A 25,455-nucleotide genomic window follows, 5' to 3' on the forward strand; every position below is an offset into this window, starting at 1 on the left:
GAGTCCCCCGTGGGCCAGCCATGTGCCGGGCGGGCGACCGCCGCCCGCCGCCTGCAGCCGAAGCAAGCGCTCCCGCTGGCTGCAAGCCCCCCCCCCCCCCCCCCCCCCCCGGCCTCGGGCAGGACCCCCCGGCTGAGCCCTGAAGGGTTAAGTCCCCTTCGGGGACGGAGGGTGAGCTCAGGTAGGCTGAGCCTGGGCTCCCCAGCCCGAGCAGGGCTGCCTGCCGGCGCGGAGGAGGGGCCTGGCTGACCACCGCCGCCGCCGCTATAAAACTCCCCCGCTCCTGCCCCGCTCCCCTGCCTTAGGATGCACATGTGCGGGGAGAGGAAAGAGGCAGCCCTGCCTGCGAGCAGCCCTTAACCCCTTCTGCGCGCAGCGAGCCGGCGGGGAGCCGGCGTGGGGGTCGTCCCGTCCCGTCCCCCCGTTCCCCCGTTCCCCCCCCCCCCCCCCCGCCGTGCTGCACCACCTCGCTGCCAGAGCCCGCCCGGGGAAAGGTGACGAGAACCGGGGCTCCCCGGCCCGAGGAAGCAGCATGAGAGCCTGGAGCTGAGGCCGCTCGCAAGCAGGAGGAAATCGGCGGAGCGCGGCGGTCCCCACGCGGCTTCCCCGGCGTCCCCTTGGCCGCCCAACATGTCCTTCGCCATGCTGCGCTCGGCCCCCAGCCGGTACCTGTACCCCGAGATCAGCATGCTGTCCGAGGACGAGGAGAACGGCAGCGAGAGCTCCGGCTCCGACGAGAAGCCCTACCACCTGGACGCCGACGGCTACGGCATCAAGGCCAGCAAGCGGAGGAGCGGCAAAAAGCCCAACCGGCTCAACAGGGAGCCCCGGCAGCGTCACACGGCCAACGCGCGGGAGCGCGACCGCACCAACAGCGTCAACACCCGCCTTCACCGCCCTCCGCACGCTCATCCCCACCGAGCCGGCCGACAGAAAGCTCTCCAAGATCGAGACCTTGAGACTGGCCTCCAGCTACATCTCCCACCTGGGCAACGTGCTGCTGGTGGGGGAGGCGTGCGGGGACGGGCAGCCCTGCCACACCACCCCTGCCTTCTACCACCACGGCGGCAGCAGCCCCCCCGTGCGCGACACCGAGAACTCCCAGCCCAAACAGATCTGCACTTTCTGCCTCAGCAACCAGAGGAAGCTGGTAAGCGCCCGCTCGGGCCGTCCCCGCGGGGATTTCGGCTGGAGGGGAGCTGCGGTGGGGGACCCCCGGGCGGCCACCGGCCACGGCCGTGGGGACGAGGACGGGGTTAGGGAGCGCCGGGGCGCCGGTGACGGCTCGGCTGCCGTCGGGTCGGTGCGAGGCGAGGGGGCCATGGGACGGCTGGGAGAGACGAGGCAGCTCCGGTGCGAGCCGCGCCGACACGAGCCGCAGAGCACGCCAGACCCCGTCGGCGAGTCCAAAACCCGGGCGTGGAAAATCCGGCGCCTCCCTTTAGCGCGTCCAGATTTGCTGCCCAAAGCCCCCCCGGCAGCCGCCTCCGAATCCCGCACGCTGAAAGGCAAAGGGACGGGAGAAGGGGAAACCCTCCGAGGGCAAGAAAGGGATTTTAGGAGCTGGAAAGGAGAGGCATGGGGAAAGGCAGAGCCTGGAGAGAGCCTGCGCCTCCCCTCCGGCAGAGTCCAGGCAGCAAGCGGAGAGGCGAGAGCGGTTCTGGGTGCAGGGCTGGCCGCAGCCGGGGCTCCCCGCTTCCCGACGCCGGTGGCTGGCGGCACCGCCGGCTCCCCGGGCTGGTCCGTCTGCCTGGGCGAGGGCCACGCCGGCTCTGCGCACCCAGCCGTGGGCCCGGCGTCCCGGGGAGCCGTGCCGGGGCAGGGACGGGGGGAAGCCGAGGCCAACGCCACGGCACGGCAGCACCCCTCAAGCAGCCTAGGAGAGGGCAGGGACCAGCAGCTCTGCCCCAGGAGCACGGGGGAAGCGGGACGGCTGTCCCAGATTCCAGCAGGAGCCCTAACGTCCCGGCCAGCCCGGTTCACCCAGTGTCCCCCGCTCCTGGCTCTCGACCCCGTGCCTTTAGGGAAGTGCTCTCCTCTCCCAGCGTCCTGGCAGGCAGCACCGTCTCCGGCAGAGGCTGGCACCGGCACTGGCCAACGCCTGCCATGGCTCCGGTGGGGTGGGCAGGTGGAGTAGGACACGGGTCCAGCAGCCAAACTGGGAAAACCCAGCTCCGGCAGCAGCTCTGCCGAGGCTCCGGGGCCCGTTTCCGCGAGTGCCACCGGCTGGGACCCCGGCACAGCCCCTCCTGTCCCGGCAAACCTTCTCCGGCGGCGCAGGGAAAGCAAAGCCCCAGCCCGGGGGTGCCACGGCAGGGCTGCAGCCTTCCTCAGGGCTGTCCTGACGGACGGGGCGGCTCTGGCCACGCACACACGGCCACGGGGCAGCGGCGGCACCGGGAGGCGGTGGCTGTCAAGAGCCCCCAGCCCGGCCCAAGGCGGCTGCGCCCTGGGCGGCTGGGTTTTAAGGACCTGTCGGTCTCCCGCACGGCGCAGACGGGCCCCGGCAGGGGTGAGGTAGAGGAGAGCGCAAGAGCGGCAGCAGAGGCGTCGGGGCGGCAGCCGGAGCCGTGCCTGCGCCGTCTGAACCCGTTGAACCCCCCGTGAGTAACGCCCTGAAGAGGGAGAAGGCTTTGTTAAGGATTCAAGGCTCGTTAAGCGAGAGGCAGCGGCGGTAAAACCAGTCCCAGCAAACTCTGACAGCTGGAGTGTCCCGGAGCAGGAAACCCCCAAACCCTGCTAATCCCCCTCGCACGGCCTTTGCAATTCAGGGCTGGGAGCAGCCGGCAGGAGGGAACAGTGTCGGGAGTCCCGGCATCCGCTGGGATTTGGGCTGCCGAACCCCAGGTCATCAGAGACGAACCCCCGAGGCTCGCTCTGCCTGGGCACTGGAGGTCCCCAGGCTCTCCCCGGTGGGCGAGGGATGGGGACCACCGGCCGCAAAGGGCCCCCGTGCGCCAGGGAGCCGCCCAAGCCAGGGCCACCCCGGCTCACAAACCGGAGCCGCAGGTGGGGGAGGTCCTGCAGGGCTGAACTGGAAAACTCCCCCCGCCTTCCCGTCACCCGCCTGGTCGGAAACCTCCTGTAACAGCCTCAGCGACGGAGTGTTCGCTGGCTCTTCAGTTGGCATCGCCACTTTTGCATCAATGCCGATAAATTCCCGTCACTGCTTTTACATCAGTTCCTATGAATTCCCATCACTGCTTTTGCGTCGATTCCGATAAACTCCCATCGCTGCTTTTACATCAACTCCTCTAAATTCCCATCTCCGCTTTTACATCAGTTCCTATGAATTCCCATCGCCACTTTTGCGTCGATTCTGATGGATTTCCAGCGCTGCTTTTACACCAATTCCAATAAAACTCCCATTGCCACTTTTGCATCAATTCCGATAAATTCCCATCACCACTTTTACATCAATTCCGACAAATTCCCATCACCATTTTTACATCAATTCCTATAAATTCCCATCTCCGCTTCTACACCACTCCCAATAAATTCCCGTTGCCGCTTTGGCATCGGCTCCCAGCACAGGCTCCTGTGCAGGACGAAGCCCCAGGGCAGGCGCGTCTGTGCCAAGGCGCGTGGAGAGGAGCAGCGGTGCAGGACTCCCGGGCCAAGAGGGGCCACCTCCCTTCCTGCAGCGCCTCTGGGTAAACCTCCCGAGAGCAGCTCCCCAGCGGCTCTCGGGGGGGGGGGGGGGGGACGACGACGAGAGATTTTGGTTCGGTTGAGAGATGAGCTCGGTCGGGCTCGCGCGGGGACAAGGGCACCCAACGGACGGCGCCTGAACTCGATGGGTTTTATTGAGTGATAAAGGAATAAAATCAACCCTCTCCTACCAGGAGGGCATTCTGACAAACGGCGAGGAAGGGAAGCGAGCAGAGCCCCCTCGGCGCCGGCTGGAAGGGACCCGCCTTGGCTCTGGAGAGCCCGGTGGCCACCGGCCCGCTCGGCACAAGCCAGCTCTGGGCGAAACCACTCGCCTCGCTGAGCGCCCAACGCCGAGCCAGCGCCGACGTGCGCGGCAGCGCCGGCCCCTCGCCCCAGCGCTTGCGGCCTTGGGAGCTCGGCGGGGACAGCACACGTCCCTCAAGGGGAGGCGGCGGCAGAGCCCCTTCCCCTCTCCCGAACGCTTGGCTCCACGCTGAGCCTAGGGGAGGGCAGCCTGATGGTGTCGGAACGGAAAGCGCCTTGTGCCGCCGGTGCCCCGGCCAAAACGGCCCCTCCGCCCCCGTCGGAAAGGTCTGTCCTTCCGCCACGTCCTCCTGCTCCCGTGTCGGTTCCACCGAGGCGACCCTGGGGCGCGTGGCTCTCTCCGTCTCCGCCTTTCTAAACTCTGCCAAAGGGTCCCTTCTCCTCTGCGGTCTGCGAGCCCCCGCGCCGTCTGTCACCCGCTCTGCCCCGGCCGTGCCGCGCAGCTCCCCCGAGAGCCGGCCAGCCCGCGGCAGGAGACACCCCGGCTCGCAGGTGTGCCTGCTGCGGCCGGCGCCGAAACCTCCCCCGTCCCCGAAGGCCCAAGACACGCTGCGCCTGCCCAGCTCCCAGCCCTTCGGCAGCACCCCCGCCCCGAGCTGGGGCAGGCGGCGCCCAAGCCGTGACTCCGAGGGGGAAGCCGATGCCGCGGCTCCCCTCGTTAAAAGCCTGACACGCTCTCGAGAGGCAGGAGACGGCTCTGAAGCCCCACGAGACGTCGTGGGCAGGGGCCAGATGCCCCCTCGTCCCCGGGCGGGGAAGGCAGGAGCGCCGGGGAAGGTTGTGGGTGAGCAACTGCGGTCGCTGTGAGCAGGACCCGCCGCAGGGAGGGGAGAAACGGGATGGAAGGTGTGAGCTGCTGCGCCGAGGCGCTTTCCAGAGAGAGGGGTCACGGGCGGGATGTTTGGGGTGGCCGGCTGCTGCGGGGCACCCCGAAACCTCCTGCGAACGCTTCCCAGCCGGGCCTTTGCCTCGTCCCGCTTGCGCTGGCCGAGCAGCAGCCCGGCGGGCAAAGGGGCTTGCCCCGACCCACGCTGCGTGACTCAGCCTCGCACCCAGACGTCCCCCCGCTGCCTTAGCCCAGGGACTTTCCCGGGATGAACCCAACGCCGTCTCCCTGGAAGGATCCTTCTTTAAAACGACTCGCGTGCCGGCGTCCGCCGGAGAAAGGCTGAGCTCTGCCGAAGGGGCTGCCCCGGCTGGCGGCTGCTCGGGCTCGTGCCAGTTCCCCCAGACCTGACCAAAAGGGTAAAAACCTGCACGGGGAGGAGGCCTGGGACGTGAGGAGGAGGGAGGTGGACACCACGCGGGCAGGAGCGCTGCAGGACAACGCGTGGGCGGGCGGCGGCGATGGACGGGACGGTGCCCGGCATCGCTAGGGAGTGGGCTCGTGCCGTTCCCATAGGCGAGCGCTGGGAGAGGGGGCCCGGGGCCACCCCATCCCTGCCAGCCCATGGAGGGGCCTGTGCTTCTCCAAGTATTCCTCTGCGGCTGCTGCCTGTGCCATCGTCCCCGCCAGGACACCCAGGGCTGGCCGGGGAGAACCGGGACGTTCATCTGGGAGAGCTGCTGGGAAGAGCCGCGGCTCGGGGAGCTCGCAGGCCGCCTGCGCTGGGGGGTGGCCCGGGCTTGATGGAGCGCCAAAAAATCCAAACCCAGGGTGGGGGGACCCTCGCGGGGTCCTCTGTGTGCCGACAGCCCTCCCGAAGCGCTCGTCCCCGCTGCCGGCGTGGCGCAGAGCCCTAAGGGACCGAGGGGGCCGGCAGGCCGGGGGACACGCCACGCGGGGGCAGAGGTGGGGGGTCACCCCCCAGCAGTCAGCGCCAGCGTTGCACGCCGGCCACAGTGACGAGGGACGAGTGTCCAGCACCGGCTGCTCCGTCTGCTGGACGCCCCTGCACGGCAAGCGAAGCGGGGAGGGGGCGCCGAGCCCCGCTGGGAGCTCCAAGGCGTCGCGAGGGTGACCGCGGCTGAACCCCCCAGCCCGTTTCGGGCTGCATGGTGGGATGCCCGCACCCCGCTCACCGGAGGGCTGCCCCGTCCCGTCCCCCGGGGGGCAGGAGCCGTGCCAACGTGTGCCACGGCCCGTCCAGAGCAGCCAACCCAAGCCGGCAAGGCAGAGCCACTCCCGGTCTCGGGGTGCGGGTGGAGCGGTGCCGAAGCCTCCCCTTAACGTGACGGCAGCCCGGGGTCGTGCCGGTAATCCCCCGGCTCCGCCGGCCGGGTGACGTTGTGAGGAATGAGCAGGCGAGGCTGGGGCAGGGCAAGGGCGTAACACACCCCCCGCAGCCCCCCGCAGCCCCCCGCCCGCTGCTCAGGGAGCGGTGGGAGGGCACGGAGGGGTACCTGCTGCGGGCGCAGGGTCCGCAGGGGTGCGGGCGGGGGAGCGGCGACCACCAGCTTCGTGCAAGGGGCCGGAGCGGCCCCAGGTCACGCTGCCCCCCCCCCGAGGGCAGAGCGGGCAGGGGAGCCCCTGGCGCCCGACCCCCCAAGGGTGTACCTGTACTCCTCGAGAGGAACGGGCGTGCAGAGGAGAAGGGCGCAGGAGGGGGGACGGTGATGGCTCCTGCGGGGGCACAGGGGGGCAAGTGTGGCAGGGGCCCCGCAGAAACGCTCCCCCAGAGCACCTCCCCAGCCAGCTCGGGTCCCGGGAGAAGCGAGCGGAGCGGCAGGAGCTCCCAGCAGCGGAGGAGGCAGCAGGGCACCGGGCCGGAGCAGAGCATCGAGAGGACCGAGGTTTTCCTCTGCGGCTGGGACAGGACCCTCGGGAAGGGGCGAGGTGGCCACGCAGGAGAGCAGGGGTCTGGGGGGGGGGGTTAGCCCAGCCTGCGGGGGCCAGCGGGGCTCGGCGAAAGGGCCGGCGAGGAGCCCTGCCAGCGCAGCCGGCGTCACCGCGCCGAGCAGGAGGGGACGAGGCGGGCAGCGGGCGAGCGCCGGGAAGGCAGCGCCGACGGGCTGGATCCGGCTGGACCACCACCGCCAGCCCCCGCCGCCGTCGGCACGGGAGAGCTCGGGGCAGCACCCGCGGGCGAGGGCGGCAGCCGGTCACGACGGGGCCTCGTTGAAGGGACGGGGCTTGTGATTTCCCTCGCGGGGAGGCGCCCGCAGCCCGCACCAGGGGCAACGGCGGCGAGGAGGAGCGGGACGACGGCTTTGGGTGGAACCGGCGGGTCCTGGCACTGCCAGGGTTTACTGCCGTCGTAGCAAACCCGCCGGTAGCCGCCTCTCCTCGGCGCAGAGCGCCACGTCGGACGCGGGCGATGGCTGAGCCGAGCCCAGCGCCGGGGGGCTCTGCGCAGAGCACGGGGAAAGCCGCCCTCGCTCCGCCGCGGCTGGCAGTGCCCTGCCCCGACGGCTCGGCAGCCGTGCCGGGCTCCGGCGCGGGCATGGGTGAGGCTACCCCACGGCAGCGCCAGGGCTCGGCCTGCCCTCACCCCAGGCACGGCAAGGAGGGCTGGGGGAGCTCAGTGTCCCCTGGCCTTCCCCACCAACGCTCTCCACGTCCCCCCTGCCGTCACCCAGCGCGGGGTCACCCGGCCACCACGCCAACGGGTTCGGCGTCAGCCAGCGGGGACCGGGCTCTGGACCCGCCTGCAGGTTTTGTGCGAAAAGACCCGTAATTTGGGCACGGGGTGGCCCGTCAGCGGGGAGCGCTGGGCTGGGGGGACGGTGCCGGGGAGCTGCCCAGCGCCAGGGGCAGAGCCCAGGAGCTCAGCGCCTCGCCCCAGCGCCGTCGCCCCGCTCCCCCCCACGGTATCTACAAGAGGACGGCTCCGCAGCCCTGTAATTTACTGTTCCTGCTGCACTTAATGGCAGCGGAAAGGCAAGGTGATAGGGGAAAAAATATGAGGCGGGATTTTCCGAATCCCCATTTCCTCTCCAGACAGCACAAGAACTCCTGGGGCCTGAACATCTGGGAAATTTAATTTTACCATTTCTGAGCTGAACTCCCCTTCCCCTCCCCTCCCCACCCCCGGTAACAAAGGAAGAGTCAGAGCAGGGGCCGCACGTGCAGCCGTGGGGGAGGCTGCACCGCAGCAAGCCCTGCGGGCCAGCCCGGGGACGTGGCCTCGGCCGGGCCACGCTGGCAAGCCACGGGCCAGCAGGGGAGAGGGGGAAACCTCGGCTCACACCTGGGCGCTGGGTGGAGAGACCGGCACCCGACGCGGCCAAACCCCAGACGGCCACGAATCCCATCAAACCGGAGACGGGAAGCACCAGCTCTGCCTGCGCACACCTGGCTGCGGCAGCGGCGGTGCTGGTGGTAACGGTGGTCCTGCTGGTGGCGGCGGTATTCGTGCTGGTGGTGCTGGTGGTGGCAGTGACGGCGGTGGGAGGGATGGTGGTGGTGGTCAGAGTGGTGGAGGTGATGGTGATGGTGTTTGCAGTGGTGGTGGGAGTGATGGTGGTGGTGGTCAGAGTGCTGGTGGTGATGGTGCTGGTGGTGGCAGTGGTGGTGGGAGTGATGGTGGTGGTGGTGGGAGGGATGGTGGGAGGGATGGTGGTGGCGGTCAGAGTGGTGGCAGTGATGGTGCTGGTGGTCACAGTCATTGAGAGTGACGGTGCTGGTGGTGACAGCGATGGCGGTGCCGGTGGTGGTGGGCTTTTCCGGTGCCCGGGGAGCAAAGCCTGGCGCGCAGCCTGGCTGTCACGGCGGGGCTGGCCGGGAGGACCCTGCGATGGCACGGGAAGGTTTCCCGCAAGCCGGGGATGGCGCCCAGACGGACAGGGACGGACCAGCGTCCCCAAGGGCTCCGCAGAGCGCGCGAAGGCCCTGCCCCCAGAACCCCCCCCTCACGGACCAAACCGCCGGTAACGGCCCCCGCTTCGGGGCTCTCTGCTCCCCCTCCCGCCGCTGCCGCTGCCCGGGCAGAGGGCGCGGGAGGCAGCGGCTGGACGGGCGGCCGCGGTGGGGGCACGGCGCAGCGGGCTGGGCGGGCCGGGCGTCCCGCGGGGAGGCAGCGAGGGCCGGGGCAGGGGAAGGCGCCCGCAGGAGCAGGGCTTGGGGGGCAGATGCCGCTCCTGCTCCTGCTGCCCCCTCCGGACCCCCGGAGAGCCACGGGGGGATGACGATGCCACCTTGCTGCCCCACGGCTCCCGAGAGCTGTCGGAGCGGAGCTGCCGCAGGACTCTCCCGCGGCGTGGGGAGGTGCGGGAGGCTCCAGAGCGCGTTGGCAACCCTCCCAGCGCCAGGTGTGTTTTTTTAACTCGGCCTTCTCCTCCTTCTCTGCAGAGCAAAGACCGCGACAGGAAGACGGCGATTCGGAGCTAGATGATCACCGTTTTCAGGAAGGACAACAAGGAGGAGCCGAAGGAGGAAGGATGGAAAAGCCACACACACAAAACCACAGCCACGGACACTCCTGCCTTCACCCTGCTGCCGGGGAGAGCCGCACGGCGTCACCCCGGAGGACCTTACCCTGACCCGGACGCACGCCTCGGGAGAGGCCGGGCGTCCTCCCGGCTCGGCGGGGCGACGGGAGGCGCCCACGGACGCGGCAGGACTTTGCGGGGCCGCGCGCGGCGGCTCGGAGGGACGCTCGCCGCGCAGGGACGCTCCGCGACGGCGCGGGCGACGCAGCCGCTGCCCGGCGAGCCAAAGGGGACGGGGACCTGCTCCGCGACTCCTCGGAAGGGGACTCCCTGCCCCGGTCCCGGCGGCTCCCGGGGGAGAGCCGGCGCTCGGACGCGCCCTGTCCCGGGTCTGGACTTGAGCAGCGCCGGTGAAACCGCTCACGGAAACACCCCGCTCTCCCCGTCCCCTTCCAGCTTTGAGCCACTCCATCCCCTGAACTCCCGAGTCTCGGGGTGCTGCGTTTGTTGAGTTTAATCAATACATGCTGGTGTTTCATGTCATTGATGCGATAATATAAAGCCTGAGCAATTTGTGTAATTAAAAATGGATATGGTTCAGACCCACGGCAGGAGCTTCCTTCCTTCCAGAGCCCTCGACCCCCCTCACGCAAGAAACCCCCGGTTTCACCCTCACCCACCGCTGCCCCTAAACACCATCCGGCCAGCGAGTGACTCGGCCACAGCTCCACGTCCCCGGCGCAGTCCCCTCCGCCTGCCCCCCCCCCGCCCTCGGCACTGCGCCCCAGCGCAGGGTCCCGGGCTGGGGGGGGACCCCCTTCCCGCAGGGCGAGCCCCAACCCCCGGGTGCCACGCTCCAACCCAGCCGGAGGACCAGGTAAACCGCAGGGACTCGGTGAAATCCAGCTGCGGCAGCTGAGCTGGGTTTCCTGGGGAAACAAATCCCAGGGGCACGGCACGGCACCTCGGCGCTCCTCCGGGAAGCACTCGCGGCGCTTCCCGGGGCCTCTGGCACGAAGTGCTCCGTAGGTCGCCCAACCGGCGCTATAAAAGGCGTGAGATGGAGCGAAGGTTGAGCCCCGGCCCCCTCGAGCAGCCGGCGAGGGGCCGCTCGGCTGTCAGCGCGGCGGCGGCGGCGGCCCCCTCCTCGCTCCCTCCCGGCTGCCCAACGGGGGCTGCGCTGGTGCCGAGCGGCTGCGGAACCGTGGGTCTCCCTCTCCGAGCGGAGACGCCAGCAACGCGCCCGGCGCGCACCCGCTTCGCGCGGCACCCGGACCCCCGCGGCGCTCGGGCGCCCAGAGCGGGGCTCCCCGGGGGACCACCGAGGGCCGCGGCCAGCGCTCCTCCTGGCAAACACGGAGACCCCCCCCCCCCCCCGTGCACATGGGGAGCCCGCAGGCCGCGGCACACCCCTTCCCAGCGCTGGCTCGCAGGCGTTCCCCAAAGATAACCGACGCGGGGGGGGGATTTCCGAGGGCTGCGGCGGCTCTCGGAGGGGCTGGGGGGGCCAGGCTCTGCAGCAGCGGGGGCGAGAGGGGAGCAGCAGGACGCAGGGATGCTCAGCACTGGGCTGGCCGGGCGTGATTGTCCGCAGCTCCTCCGCCCAAACACACCAGCGCAGCGAAAGCCGGGAAACACGGAGCTCTGCCAGCGGCCGGGAGGCGCGGGAGGCTTCCCTCGCCGCCCCGCACGGCCCTCGGATGCAGGAACGTCAGCGGCAGCGTGTGCCACGGCTTGGCCTCGCTCCCCCGGCGGCAACGGAGTGGGAAGAGGCCGTTTGCTCCACGCCGAACGGCTCCGAGGCCCCCGAGCGGCTCGAGCACGGGGCTGCCGGTGGGACGCGTCCGGCGCTTCGCTCGCGGGGAGCCTGGCTGGGCGCAGGGCTTTCACGTCAGGACTTGGAAGCGCTCTGCCTTAGGGAGATGGAAATTTTTATATTTTTAATTTCAGTATTAGTGGTTTCGAAGCTGGAGAAAGAGGTTTGGAAAGGCTCCCTGCCTCTCCGGCAGGACTCAAAGGCGTACGCAAGCCGTGATGGATACCGTTGAAATGAAATTTGGAGGCATTGGGGAGGAAAACTTCGATTCAGCGGAGTCCTTCCGAGTCCTGCAGATGAAGTCGTAACACTCAACACTTAAACGATGCTTCACCAATTCCAAGGGACGCTGCCAACTTGTCCCCACCCACACCGAGGCTGCTGCGGTCACGCAGGGACAGGGGATCGGTGCTCCAGCGAACAAAACCGCGGCGAGGCAGCGCTGTCTGCCTTGGCACGTGCCTGGCAGAACGGTGCTGGGCTCCCCGCACGGACCCGCGCCGAAGCGAAGCTGCCGAGCCGCGGCTCGGCACCAACCAGGTGCCGAAGGCACCGGTTTTAGCCGCGGCGAGCAGCAGGGGAGGGCTGGAGCAGCAACGCCCTGGCAGACGGCGCGGCGCGCCGCGCATACCTTGGCAGGCGGCACGGCCTCTTCCAGCCGCGCATTCCTCTCCCAGCTCATCGCCGCGCGGCTCTGCCACCGCCAGGCACCGCTCTGCCCGGGCGGAGCGGGGAAAAACGCTCCAGAGCCGGCCAGGAAGGGACGTGCTCGCACAGGTAGAGCAGCTTTCCCCCTCCTTTGGCACCGGCTGTGCCGCCGGCAGCACCGGGCTCTGGGCAAAGCCAAGCGCAGAGGGGCCGCGTCCCGCGGGCACAGGCGGTGAGCGGAGGCAGCGGCCAGGCCCCTTCCCCGGCGCAGCAGCTCACCCCCGTGCCCCGCTCCCGACACACGTGCTTCCCTGCGAGAGGCGGCGGGCGCTCCCGGGACGTTTCGGCTCGCCGGTTGGTGCCGGGGGGGGGGGACACAACACGGGCGGCCATCGGCAGAGCGCCGCGCGGCAATTGCTCTCAGCTGCGCGATAGGGCCTGCCCGGGCGCGGAGCAATTTTCCAGCACATATTTGCTCCGTGAAGTCACAGGTAGCTCCAGGATTCGCACGTCTGCCCACGTCCCGGACGCGCCGTTGGCTCGGGGAGGACGGCGAGACGGGGCCGCGGCTCCCTCGGCAACGGCGTCCCACAGGGCTGGCGGCGAGCCTCGGGCGGGCTCCCGCCAGCCCCGGGCACCGCGGCTCTCCCGAACTCCTGATCCAGCCCAGCCCTTGCCTCCAGCGCCCGGAGCACGGCCCCCCGCCCGCAGCCCTGCTGCCAGCTCCCGGCAGAGGAAGGAGCTTTGGGGCTGAGCGCCAGCCCCCGCGGAGCCACCCGCCTTCGCCCACCTGAGACCCGCTCCAAGGGACGGGGGCTGCAGCTCCTGCCTTCGCTGTGAGCCCGGGAGAGCCACAACTAGGAGATAAACGAAAGGAAACGGGCAATTTGGCAAGCAGGCTAAAAGACCAGCAGCTCGGAGATCCCGGACGGAGAGGGCGGGGGCCCTCCCGCCCGAAAACCTCCCAGTAAGCGCGAGGCAGACCCAGCGAGCCCGACGTGGGACTGCCCCGCGACTGCTGCCCAGGGACCAGCCCATGCTGCCGCCCCGAGGTCCGACACGACGCGGGGCCGAGGCTGGGAGGCACCAGCCCCTTCTCCCTCCACCTTCCTCGCCTCCCGGCAGAAACGCTCCTCAAAACTGCTGCCGGGACGTCTCACGGCAAGCCGCTACACCTTGTCCCGCCGGGAACGAGCTGCCTCCGCCGCAGCCCCGGCAAAGCAAACTTCACGGCGCGGGCGACGGCTGCGACCCGCCGCGGGCTCCGCGCCCCTCCAAATCCCGGCCGTAGCCCCGAGCCGGAGCGGAGCAGCGTGAGGCCGAGCCGGAGGTGCCGGCAGCCCTGCTGCCGGACCTTCCTGCCCATCCCAGCCATGCCCTCGCCGAGCCCCGTGTTCCCCAGAGCGACTGGGATGTCCCAGCAACGACCCCCACACCAACAGCGGAGACCCCAGGCCCAGAGCAGCTTTACGGCACGTTCACACGTCGCCCGGGACGTCCCCTCTGGCCAGGGGCTGCGCTGAGCCCCCCCCATGCCTCCACTACGCCCAGCCCGCCTTCTCGTTGTGTGTCCCCCCCCCCAATCCCACCCGACTGCCGCCGACCCCCCCGGCAGCCGAGCCGAACCGCCGGAGCTCAACTACGGGAGATTTTGCAGAGGTCGAGCACGATTCCCGCGGGCAGGGGAGCCAACGCGGCCCCGCGGCCGTGCGGGGTGGGGTGGGGTGGGGTGGGGGACACCCCCCCCCCCGGCAGCACCCCCGTGCGTCTCCCCCCGCACGCCGCTGCGCCCAGGACGGGAGGTCGGGCGCTGGGCTGCCGCCGCTGCCGATCGCTTCCATACGCCTCCCCCGGCGCCTCCCCCGGCGCCCCTCGGCAACACGTGCAGCTGGCAAGCCATGAAACCGCTGCAGGTGAAAATTATGGGTGAGCCAGTAAAGCCGCGCAGGGGGCTCCGAGAAGAAAGGGAAAAGGTCTTTAAACGCACCTCGCTGGCGGCTGGGGAAACAGAGCTGCCCCAGGGCCTGCTGCAGCCCTCCGGGCTGCGAGGCTGGCCAGCTGCAGGGCCAGGAGGGCACCCCTTCCCCTCGCCTGACCCCCAACATCGCTCCCCGGCACCCCCTCCCCTCACCTGACCCCCGGCATCGCTCCCCGGCACCCCTTCCCCTCGCCTGACCCCCGGCATCGCTCCCCGGCACCCCCTCCCCTCGCCTGACCCTCCCCATCGCTCCCCGGCACCCCTTCCCCTCGCCTGACCCCCAACATCACACCCTGGTACCCCTTCCCCTCGCCTGACCCCCAACATCGCTCCCCGGCACCCCTTCCCCTCACCTGACCCCCGGCATCGCTCCCCGGCACCCCTTCCCCTCGCCTGACCCCCGGCATCGCTCCCCGGTACCCCTTCCCCTCGCCTGACCCCTGGCATCGCTCCCCGGTACCCCTTCCCCTCACCTGACCCCTGGCATCGCTCCCCAGTACCCCTTCCCCTCGCCTGACCCCCGGCATCGCTCCCCGGCATCCCTTCCCCTCACCTGACCCCTGGCATCGCTCCCTGGTACCCCTTCCCCTCGCCTGACCCCCGGCATCGCTCCCTGGTACCCCTTCCCCTCGCCTGATCCCCACCATCACCCCCTGGGAACCCCTTCCCTTCATCTGACCCCCTCCATCACTCCCCAGCACCCCTTCCCCTCGCCTGACCCCCGCCATTGCTCCCCAGCACCCCTTCCCTTTGCCATCACCCCCTGGGCACCCTTTCCCGTCGCCTGACCCCTCGCCATCGCTCCCCAGCCCCCTTTCCCCTCGCCTGACCCCCCCCATCGCTCCCCAGCCCCCCTTCCCCTCGCCTGACCCCCCCATCTCTCCTCGGCACCCCTTCCCCTCGCCATCGCTCCCCAGCCCCCCTTCCCCTCGCCTGACCTCCCTGCTCCCCGCAGCGCTGTCTCACGACCGCCCGGGGATCCAGCAGGTCCTGGCCCACCCCCCAGCTGTGGCAGCCGTGGTTCACACCGTCTCTAGCCCCCTCCTCACCCCCGGAGCCGCCTGCCTTCCCCCGGCTCCGCTGCCGCGGGCTCAGACAATCCCAGAGCACCCCCGCGGGCCCTCGGTGCCCGGCACCGCGGCACCGGGCACCGGCCCAGCGGCCCTGCGGAGCGTTTTCCTCTCCCTGCTGCTGGGCAGGAGAAGCCGAAGGGGGAAGCGAACGAGCGGGTCAGACGCCGAAGGAGGTGGCAGCGCGCAGGAGGAAGGGCAAGGCGAGAGGGGAACGTTCCCCAGCTCCTCCAAAGGGCCCAGCTGCCCCCGCCACGGAAACCCTGTCCCGGAGCTTGAGCTCGGCGGGTGCAGGTCTCCCCTGACCACGGCGCGCTGGCCCAAGCCCAGGCGCCGACACGGGTCCTGTGGCCTCGCCAAGGATTTACCGGACACTGAAGCTGGCGGGGACCTCCGGAGACCGAGCTGCTCCAAGCCCCTGCCCGCAGCGGGTTGAATCACAGCAGGGTTTGGGTTGGGAGGGACCTCAAAGACCACCCAGTGCCACCCCCCTGCCCTGGGCAGGGACACCTCCCACCAGAGCAGGTTGCTCCATCCAGCCTGGCCTGGAGCGCTGCCGGGGAGGGGGCGGCCACAGCCCCTCTGGGCAGCCTGGGCCAGGGTCTCACCGCGAGGAATTGCTTCCTCACGAGGCCCCCGCGGCCAGTTGGGCTTGAACACCTCCCAGGATGGAGACGCCCCAACCTCTCCGGGCAGCCTGTGCCAGCGGGAAAGGAAAAGGAGACGGAACCCCCCTTTCGGGAGCTTTTCCCGCCCGCTCCCGTATCACCGGTGCCGCAGGCCTCCGGGGAGATCCCCGTCCATCCCCTGCACGCTCGGGGCTGGCCGGGCTCAAGCCCGACCCGTTGATTTCTGGCACGGCCCAGAAAGGGACAGAGCGGCTCCAGACCAGCGGGGGTGGCCGCCACCCCTCGCACCGAGCAGACTCAGCGCCGGGGCTGCCCCAACCGGGACTGACCGGGCGGCGAGACGCCCGACGCGGACCGAGCCCTCTCACGGCGACGACGGCCCGGGGATGGAGCGGCGGAGTTTCGCCATCGCGGGGTGAAAGCCGGAGGAGCCGCCGAGCTCCAGCAGCCGTGCCCCGGGGAGCTGCCGGAGGGGAGCCCGTCCGGGAGGGAGCGGGGTGAGCGCGGCCGCCCCCCGGAGAGCCCCGGCCCCAGCCAGAGGTTCCTTCCCGACACGGAGCTGCGAGGAGAGGCCGCGGTGGCGTTCGGCGCTCGCCGGCGGCCAAAGCACGCTCAGAGCCCGCTGGAAGAGCGGGGCCAGGGCTCTGGGAGCACGGCGAGGGGCAGCCCCTGCGCCCGCACCGCTGGGGCGGCTGCGCCGTCCTGCAGGCAGGAGTGCTCCTGGGGAGCTGGGGGTGCTGCTGGGATTGCCGCTGGGATGCTGGGAGAGCTGCTGGGATGCTGGGAGAGCTGCCGGGATCGTTGCTGGGCTGCTCGGAGTGCTGCTGGGATCATTGCTGGCATGCTGGGAGTGCTGCTGGGATGCTGGGAGTGCTGCTCCCGGGGAGCTGGGATGCTGGGAGTGCTGCTGGGGAGCTGGGAGTGCTGCTGGGGAGCTGGGAGTGCTGCCGGGATCATTGCTGGGATGCTGGGAGTGCTCCTGGGATGTTGGGAGTGCTGCTGGGATGCTGGGAGAGCTGCTGGGAAGCTGGGGGTGCTGCCAGGATCGCTGCTGGGCTGCTGGGAGTGCTGCTGGGATGCTGGGAGAGCTGCTGGGAAGCTGGGGGTGCTGCCAGGATCGCTGCTGGGCTGCTGGGAGTGCTGCTGGGATGCTGGGAGAGCTGCCGGGATCGTTGCTGGGCTGCTCGGAGTGCTGCTGGGATGCTGGGAGAGATGCTGGGATCGTTGCTGGCATGCTGGGAGTGCTGCTGGGATGCTGGGAGTGCTGCTCCTGGGGAGCTGGGATGCTGGGAGTGCTGCTGGGGAGCTGGGAGTGCTGCTGGGATCATTGCTGGGATGCTGGGAGTGCTCCTGGGATGTTGGGAGTGCTGCTGGGATGCTGGGAGTGCTGCTGGGATCGTTGCTGGCATGCTGGGAGTGCTGCTGGGATGCTGGGAGTGCTGCTCCCGGGGAGCTGGGATGTTGGGAGTGCTGCTGGGGAGCTGGGAGTGCTGCCAGGATCGTTGCTGGCATGCTGGGAGAGCTGCCAGGGAGCTTGGAGTGCTGCCGGGATCATTGCTGGGATGCTGGGAGTGCTCCTGGGATGTTGGGAGGACTGCCGGGGAGCTGGGAGTGTTACTGGGGAGCTGGGAGGGATGCTGGGAGTGCTGCTGGGATGCTGGGAGTGCTGCTGGGATGCTGGGAAAGCTGCCAGCATGCTTGGAGCACTGCTGTGGAGCCGGGACGTTTCGGGGCAGCAGTGCCACTGGCCTCCTCTGCTCCAGCACCTCTCCAGATCCCCAGTTAACCGCTCGCTGGTCTCCCACCCGCTGACGGATCCCTAGGGAAAGCCACACAGAGCTGCAGCCTGGATGAGCTCTCCCAGCACCCCGAGCCACAGCGATAACCCACGCGCGGCGTTAGCCGGCACGCTCGGAGCGCAGCCGGCTTCGGCTGCGGCTGCAGCACCCGCCGGTAACCAGCAGCACGTTCCCCAGCCGGGGCACCGGGCCGGGCCGCGCGTGGGGCTGGCTGGGCAAGTGGATGGCCGGCCGGGGCCACTGGAAGGATGCCGGGAGCCTCCGGACAGACAAACGCCCGACGTCCCCCGCCCAGCGAACTGAGCCCAGCAGGCAGAGGCGCAGCCCGGCACGGGCAGCCCGGCCCAGCCGCCGGCGGCCGCGCGGAGCCCCAGGACAGCCCCAAGCCGTGGCTTCTGCTCCCCAGCGTGTGCCGGCCCTGGGAGCGAGGAGGGGAGCCGTCGCTGGGGGGATCCCTGCGTGCCACGGGGCAGGAGCAGGGATGAAGCATCGGGGCTTGCAGGTCCGGTGTCCCCCCGAGAGACCGCAGCACAGGGGGGTTTGCAGCGGGACGCGTTTCAGAAGGAAGAGCTGGATCCCGCCACGCCAAGGACCACCCCAAGGACGGCAGCAGTGCCTGGGGGGACCTGTCCGGTCCCTGTCCGCCTTCCCGGGGTCCCAGCTCCTCCTCCCTCCGCACCCCAGCGGAGAGGAAAGCGCGGCTGCAGCCTTGCCGGTCGGTGGGATTTTCTCCTGGCGCAGGCTCGCACTACCTCTGTTTACGAGTGCTCAGCCCCCGGCCCCGGGGGACGAGTGAAACGATAAAAAAAAGCAAGAGAAGAAAGCCCGAACGCGCCCGCGCACACCCACAGGCACGGCAGGACTCAAACGCTCCAGCTCAGCTCCGGGGATCAGTTTCCCCAGCTATTCCACCCGGCTGCGGGGCTCCGGGGAGCTCTAAAAACAGGAAGCCAGTGGTGTAATTTTGAAGGAAATTCTCAAAGCCAAGCCATTAAGGGCTAAAAAAGGAGGCTGCATCCAATTCGATCGGAACAGAACAAAATAAAAACCATCGTAATGGCAGGTTCAATATTGAGAGTAACCCAATTCCAGATTTCCTCCGCTTAATCCTGCAGGAACCCGCAGATGGCTGGGGGAGGGGGCCCGTGCCCAGCCGGTCTGGCGGGGCCGATGCTGCTGTTCCCCTGCCCCCCACGCCACCGGCAAGCGGCAGGGCACCGGCGGACGGGCACCTCCTCGCGCCGGTACGGCACGGGGTGCTCTCCTGCGCGGCCAGCCCCGAAACAGCGACGGCCTGCGGCTCTCCCGAGCGCGCGGGGCCCTCCACGATGGAAACGTCCCGCTGCTCGCTGAGGCTGGCGCTGGGCTGCTCCCCTCCGCCCGCAAGGGCGAGGAGGGGGCTCTGGCCGCCCAGCCGGGACCCTTCCCCAGGGCACAGCCTGGGGGGAGCGCGGCTGCCACCCTCGTGCCCGACGGCAACTGCCCGCACCCCCCAACGGAGCTCCCCGTGGGCTGACGCCCCTCTGCCACTCGCTGACGTGCCCGTGCCGGAGCCCCCCAGCCCCAGCGAGGGGGGCTGCGCCCCCATCACCCCCCTCTCGCACGGCTGCGGGTACCCCAGGACCCGGGGCAGGTTTGAGGATGCGCCGGGGCAAGGCAGGGAGGTCCCCGCCGAGCCAGGCCGGCGCCCGCAAGCAGCCGGGGTGACAGCGCCTCGCTCTGGGACGGGTTTAACGCGCCTGTCACGTCAGCGCCCCGGGATTTGGGGACGGGGGCTCTCAGCCGGGACGCCGCCTTCCCCCGGCCCGGCCTCGCCGCAGAGCCGCGTGCCCGGCACGCCCGGCGGGGAGCAGCACGGGCAGCGAGGGACGTGCCGCCCTCCTGCCGCGGCCGAGCCGCCGGTGGCTCTCCACGGATCGGCCGCCCCACCGCGGGCGCCCCGCTGCTCGGGCCACCGGCCCATGGAGGGGTCCCGGTGCCGCCGAAAGCCAGGCCCGGGCGAGCTCGCCGCGACTCCCCGTCCCCGGGCTTGGGGGAACGAGCTGCCGCGCTCGCCACATGATCCATCACAAGGTGCTGCCCGCCCGCGGCCCCGCCGAGCACCTGCGAGGCTGCCAGGAAACACGTGTGACCCCGCCGGCACGGCTCGGCCGCCCTTGCTGCCTCTGATTTAGTTGCTGCGAGAGCTTTTGCCTTTTCCACCCTCCCCCTCGCCTCGCCCCGCTGCCTGCCCTCCTCGCTCCACGCTCGCCAGCTGCGGCTCCCCAACCCCGCTCCCCCGAGCCGGGGCAGGTGCCACCCGGGAGCGGGGCAGGATCCCCCCCCTTCGTCCCCGTCCACCGCCACCGCATCGAATCCCATCGTCCGGCCGCGCCGCGCCGCCCGCTCCCCGCGGTCTCCCCGTCCCCGCCAGTGGCCTGCGTGCCCCCTTCCCCACCGCTGCGCCCCCCCCCCCCCTCCGGCCCCCTCCCAAAGCAGCTCCAGCTGTCAAGGGCTCAGATGGGAAGTGCAGGTACGCTGCTGGCTCCCTGCCCGTCTCCCCTGTGTCTGTCTGGTGAAAGAGGAAGCCAGTCCACCTCTGGAATCCTTCACTCTCTCCTCGTTCCTGCTCTCCCCGCGTCTCCCCCGGGGATTCGGGGTCAGCCTCTCTCTCTCGGTCTCTCTTTTTTCCCTTGCCCCTATCGCATTACAATGCAGGCAGTGTTCGCTCCAAATCCCCCACTGCACGTTAATTCTGTTCCTCTGTCTCTAACTACCAAACTGCTTTCCTGTGCCTCCTGTCTTTCCATTCCTCCTCCGCTATTTTTTATCTCTGACAAATAGAGCACGTCAGCTCCAATTGGAGCGGGCGGGATGGGGAAGGGGCTGCGGGAGCAGCCAGGAGCCACGGAGGAGGGCGAGCGAGCGGGGAGCAGAGGCCGGTCGGGGAGCCAGCACGACGGGGCCCAGCAGGCAAGGACCCGCGGGTGCCCAGCCCCACCGGCCGAACCCCAGTCACTTCCAGTGCTCGAAGGGGACATCCCAGAACGAAGAGCTTAGAGCACGGCCCCGGCGCTCGGAGGCCGCCTGAAGCGGCCGAGACCTCCCACGCAACCCGTCACCCCCACCTGCCTCAGTTTCCCTCCAGCACCCGAGGCCGGCTCTGCTCCGCGGGCTGGGGAGGGAACGCCGGCGTGCCCGGGAGCGCCAGCTCCTGCCACGGCTCGTCGCCGAGATCCTTCCTCCTGCCCAGAAGCTGAGCCGGGCGGCAGGGCAGGGCACAGAGCAGCACAGCTCCGAACACATCTGTGACTCCCCTGGCCTGCACGGGGCACGCTGGGCTGCAGGGGGTCAGCCTGTGGGGGTTCGGGGGGGGGGGGGGTGTCTCCTACCCAGGGAGGAAGCCCAGAGCGGAGGACAGGGCTAGAAGCGGGACGTGGAGCCTTCCAGCACTGCTTGACGGGACAGATGGACGCGGATGCGGGTCCTCGCTCCTCCTGGCACCGGTCACCTCCTCCCAAGGGCAGGGCAGGGGTGGCACGGCCGCAGCCCAAGCCCCGGAGCTGGGCAGCAGCGGGCGGCTCTGCCAGGGACCCTCCTTCCCCGCAGGCCAGCGGCTCCGGTCCCAGCCGGCAGCCCGGCGAGCGGTGCCACGCCGGCGTCCTCACCCTGCAGTGCAGGGGACGAGCAGCAGCTCGGCCGGGCAGCGGTCTGGGGAGGGGGGGGGGCAGCAGCCCCCCCAAGGACACAGCGTTGGCATTCCCGGGGCAGGAGCGCCCCGGCCCTGACCTGCCTTGGGACGGGCGGACGGCGAAGCCGATGGAGCACAGGGGGTGCAGGCCGGAGGGGGGCAGGCGGTCACCCCGGCGGCAGCGATGGGGGGCGGAAGGCTGGGCCGGAGGGGAGGTGGGCTGGGATTCCCCGCACCAGCACAGGACCCGCAGCGGTTAGTGAGGGGGAAAGCGCTCGCTGGCTTCCCCGGCGCTGGGCTGGGGTGGGGGGAGGCAGAGGCTGCCCGGTGCCCTCCCCCAGCCCTCCCTGATTTATGGGGGGTGTTTTCTTTAGCAAAGCCAGCTGCCGGTGGCCTTCCTGCCGCTGCCTTGGACCCGGCTCTGCACCTGGAGAGGCCGGGGAGGCAGGAGCGAGCCCGTCCTCCCCCTGCACAGAGCCGGGGAGGGGCAGGGGGGGATCCCACCGGCGGGCGGGAGGAGGGAGGCGAGGGAGCCAGGAGCCAGGATCTCCTCGAAATTCAACCCGAGCAGGAGAAGACACTTCTGTTACTGCGAGAGTGGTCAAGCCCTGGCCTGGGTGGAGTCTCCAGCCTCGGAGATATTCAGAACCTGCCTGGACACGGTCCTGGGCGCCTGCTCCAGCCAACCCTGCCCGAGCAGGGGGCTGGCAGGGGCTGCTGGAGTGTGTCTGTGGCCTGGGTTCAGGGAATGAGACCCCAGAGAGACCCCTCTCCTCCTGCAAGGATGGCACGCTCAGGCCCCGAGCAATTTAGATGAGTAATCACTAGGTTTCAGAGTAAACACGGGCTCACATCACGGCAGCCTGCGGGGTGCTGCAACCAGGCGGGCCCAGCAGCACAGCTGAAACGTGCTCGGCATCCGACAGGAGGAAGGACTATAAACCTCCCCAAACGAGCTGAAACATCGGCCCAGCCGGTGCGGATCTGGGGCCCCGGGAGCTCTCCCCGGCTGGGCTGGCAGGTTGGAGGCGTTGCGGGATGTGCCAGCGGGGAAGTCCTGGGACTTCCCGGCTCGACCTCTCTCACCAAGAGCACGTGCCAGAAGATAAGCTCTGGTGGGGCAGCCTGTCCGTGGCCGACGGCGTCTCCTCAGCCTGCCTCGTGCCCGGGCACACCGCCGACCTCGCTGCCGCTCCTCCCCGGCCATCCCGGCGGGCCCGGGCAGCAAAACCCACCGCGGTGGCTGCAGCTGAGCCACCGGCCGGGAGCGGGGCTGCCCCGGCACGGCCACGGCACAGCCACGGCCAGGGCCCACGCTCGCACCCCTGCCAGCGGCTGCAGCGTGCGGGGGCCGGTCTCCCCCTCCCCCCCACCTCCAATCTTTCCGTGCTGATTTACTGCCCGCAGAAAAAGTTTCCCCTCTCCGCATCCAAGATTCCTTGCGTTTTGGCTCTTGCTCCCGCAAACCCGAATCAACTGTTAATTTTGGCAAGTCCCTTTCTTTGCTCTGACCGTGGTCGGACTTTTCCATTCTCAACACCTTGGGAGCTGTTCCCGGGGCGGGGGGCACAGGCATCCCCCCTCTCTCTTCCCGGGCACTCTGCCCTCCCCGTTACGAACCGAGGACTGGGAGGACCTGCTGCTGCTGGTGCCGCGAGGGCCGACGCTGCACAGCCCAATACAACCCAGAGCCCCCCACTCCCCACCCTGCTCCGGGCTGGTGTTTACTGGCACGTTACTGGCAGAGCTCAGGAGCGAGCCAGGTAGGTCTGGAGAGGTTCTGCTTCAGCGGCCAGCCCGGAGCCACGGTCTTCTCTGGCCCAGTGGGCAACCGCCCAGCGCGGCAAAGAGGAGCTCAGCTCGGCTCCAAGCGGGGAGCAGCTGTCTGGCAGGGGAGGCCACGGAGATCCACCAGCAGAGCTGGGGGAAGAGAAACCGCGGCAAGCAGCCGCTTTGCGGGGGAAACCCTTGCTCGGGCACATTCGCGAGCTGCCCCACAAACACCCCCCGGTGCCGACGGAGGGCAGGAGGCACCCGCTGCACCCTCCGGCCCGGCCAGACCCAAAGAAGTGCCGGAGCCCGGGAGGTGCTGCCCGGACCCTCGCCGGGGTGCCAAAACGCCGCGCTGGCGGGCGCACAGGTTCCCCCTCCCCGCGGCTCAGGCGCTGCCGTACAAAGGAGCCGCCCGCCTCTCGCTTCTGTGCAGAGCAGGCCCCGCTCGTTAAAAGATTACGAGACGTAACGGCAGAGCGCAGGCCCCCTGCCTCGGCGCCTTCCCAAGCGGGGCGAGGGGGGTGGGATGGGGTGGGATGGGATGGAAGAGAGGGTCGGGGCGACGGGGCTGCGAGCCCAGGGGCGGCCGGAGAGCTGCGGCCCGGGGACGCGCGGCCCCCGCGTCCCAAGCACCGGTGTCGCACCGGGGAGCGACGGTTTCCCCCCCCGTCACGGTCGGCTCGGCGATGCCCCCGCTCCCCCGTTACGCCCAGTTTCCCCTGGAGAAGGGAACAAACCAGACGCGGGCGGGCTCCGTCCTCCAGCTGGTTTCCATCACGCCCAGCAAAGCCCTCCCGGGACCCTCTCTCCCAACCATCTGGGAGCGGAGCTAAACCCGGATGAAAGGAAACCCGGCGCAAGCCTTCCCCGCAGAATGACGGGCGGTGGGTCTGGCAGAGGCGGCACAGAGCCCCCGCTCGCCCGGCCGCCCCCTCCGGCACGTCAGAGGCGCACCTGCGTGTCCCCCCGCCCCGGCTCCCCCTCCTCGCCCGAGCCCCGCTCCGCTACCCAAGGAAGGATTAGCCGGCGCAGCAGGAGCAGCACGCGATCCAGCGCCGCTGCTCCCCGGGACCTGCCAGAAAGAAAGAGCGGAGTCTTCCATGTCAACATTCCTCCTGCTTAGGAAAACACGGCCCGCTCCCCCGAACAGCCTATTAAAGGGAGATTTCCTGCCGGGTGGCGGAGGGAAAGCGGAGGGAAAGCGGAGGGAGGTGCCGCAGCCCGGCCAGGACCGGGGACGGGTGCTACAACCGACCCATCGCCGCCGCCACCGCACCGCCCTGGGACGGGGAGCCCCTCCACGTCTCTAGAGGGGACGCCGTGCGGGTGGGGGGACACGGCCGGGAGCAAGCAGCGAGGCCCCGTGTCCCCCGCCACGCCAGGCCCCCCTCCCCGCATCGCACCCCGGGAGGAACGGCCCCGGCGAGCGCCGGGCTGTCCTGCTCGGAAGCCCCCCCAGCTCCCGTCCCCCCCTGCCCCCCGCGGTGCTCTGCCGCGTCCTAGCCCGGCCGCGTCGCTGGGTTGGTCACACACCGGAGAGCAGCGGGGAGGGACGGCGCCAGCGCCGGGCACGTTTGGTCTGGGTCCCCTTCGGAGGCTGGTGCCAGTCCCCGTAGGCCGGACTGCCCACCCCGTCCTTGCCCACCGGCACACGGGGGGCTCTGCCCGCGCCCCGGCACCGCGCCGCGTCGGTGCGGCCGGCAGGGCTTTGCCTGGCCGTGCCCAGCGCAGGCTCCCGGCGGCTCCGCGCGTCGCCGCGCTGCGATGCCCGAGGGTGTGGAGCGGAGCCGAGCGAACCGAGAGCGGTGAAACGACGAAGATCCCGGGAGCGACCTGTGGGAATGGGAAGAGGGAGAGAAAACGGGCTCCTCTGGATAGACGGGCACGCAGAGAGCGCCGCAGCTCTACAGCAGCTTCTCCTGGAGCCTCCGGGCACGTAGCTCTCAGCAAAGCCAAGACGGGGTGCAGCCTCCGTTACCGGGGCCCACCAAAGCCAAGATCGGGTGCACCCTCCGTTACTGGGGCCCAGCAAAGCCAAGACGGGGTGCACCCTCCGTTACCGGGGCCCACCAAAGCTAAGACAGGGTGCACCCTCCGTTACTGGATCCCACCAAAGCCAAGACCGGGTGCAGCCTCCGTTACTGGATCCCAGCAAAGCCAAGACGGGGTGCAGCCTCCGTTACTGGGGCCCAGCAAAGCCAAGACAGGGTGCACCCTCCGTTACCGGAGCCCAGCAAAGCCAAGACGGGGTGCAGCCTCCGTTACTGGGGCCCAGCAAAGCCAAGACGGGGCGCAGCCTCCGTTACTGGGGCCCACCAAAGCCATTTCCTTGGAAGGAAGAAGGAAATCGCGTGTGTCCTGAGCGCGGCGGTCTGGGATCTCGCGGTGCTCCCGGCCGGCTCTCGGCACAAACCCCGCCGGCCTCCTGAGCCGCAGCAGAGGCACCGGAGCCTCCTCGCACCACACCGGCCTCCTGGAAGGGACCGGGACATCTCCATCCTCACGGCAACAGCCCGGCCTTGCCCACCGCGGCCCAGAGCGCCGCTTCCCCAGCCGATGGGACTCGTGTGGTTTGAACTGGGCAGCACCTCGCTCTTTGCGGGCAAGGCCCAAGCCCGGGAGACCCTCGGGGAGAAGCCTCGCTGCTCCCCGAAGCGCGCTGGAAGCCCACCGCCCGCCCCTGCCGCGCCGGGTGCCTCCGCCCGCCCTTCGCCACGCCGGGGCTGCCGTCCACGGGCCTCAGCCACGGAGCAAAAGGCAAGGCAAGACTCCCGAGTCCCCCGA

The 25,455-nt window shown here is 70.0% G+C and overlaps 2 protein-coding genes across 2 annotated transcripts in view; one reads left to right on the plus strand and one right to left on the minus strand.

Annotated features, from left to right (window-relative positions):
• BOP1 (BOP1 ribosomal biogenesis factor) overlaps nucleotides 1-25,455 on the minus strand; it is a 64,288-nt gene that overhangs the window by 12,611 nt on the left and 26,222 nt on the right. The gene's annotated exons all lie outside the window — the stretch shown is intronic.
• On the plus strand, nucleotides 631-9,247 carry SCX (scleraxis bHLH transcription factor). Its single transcript, XM_086465771.1, is given in 3 exon segments — nucleotides 631-885; nucleotides 887-1,150; nucleotides 9,209-9,247. Coding segments are annotated over 3 exon segments (558 nt in total).

Source organism: Leptosomus discolor, chromosome 5 (genome assembly GCF_034619465.1).
Source record: "Leptosomus discolor isolate bLepDis1 chromosome 5, bLepDis1.hap2, whole genome shotgun sequence".
Classification (NCBI taxonomy): domain Eukaryota; kingdom Metazoa; phylum Chordata; class Aves; order Leptosomiformes; family Leptosomidae; genus Leptosomus; species Leptosomus discolor.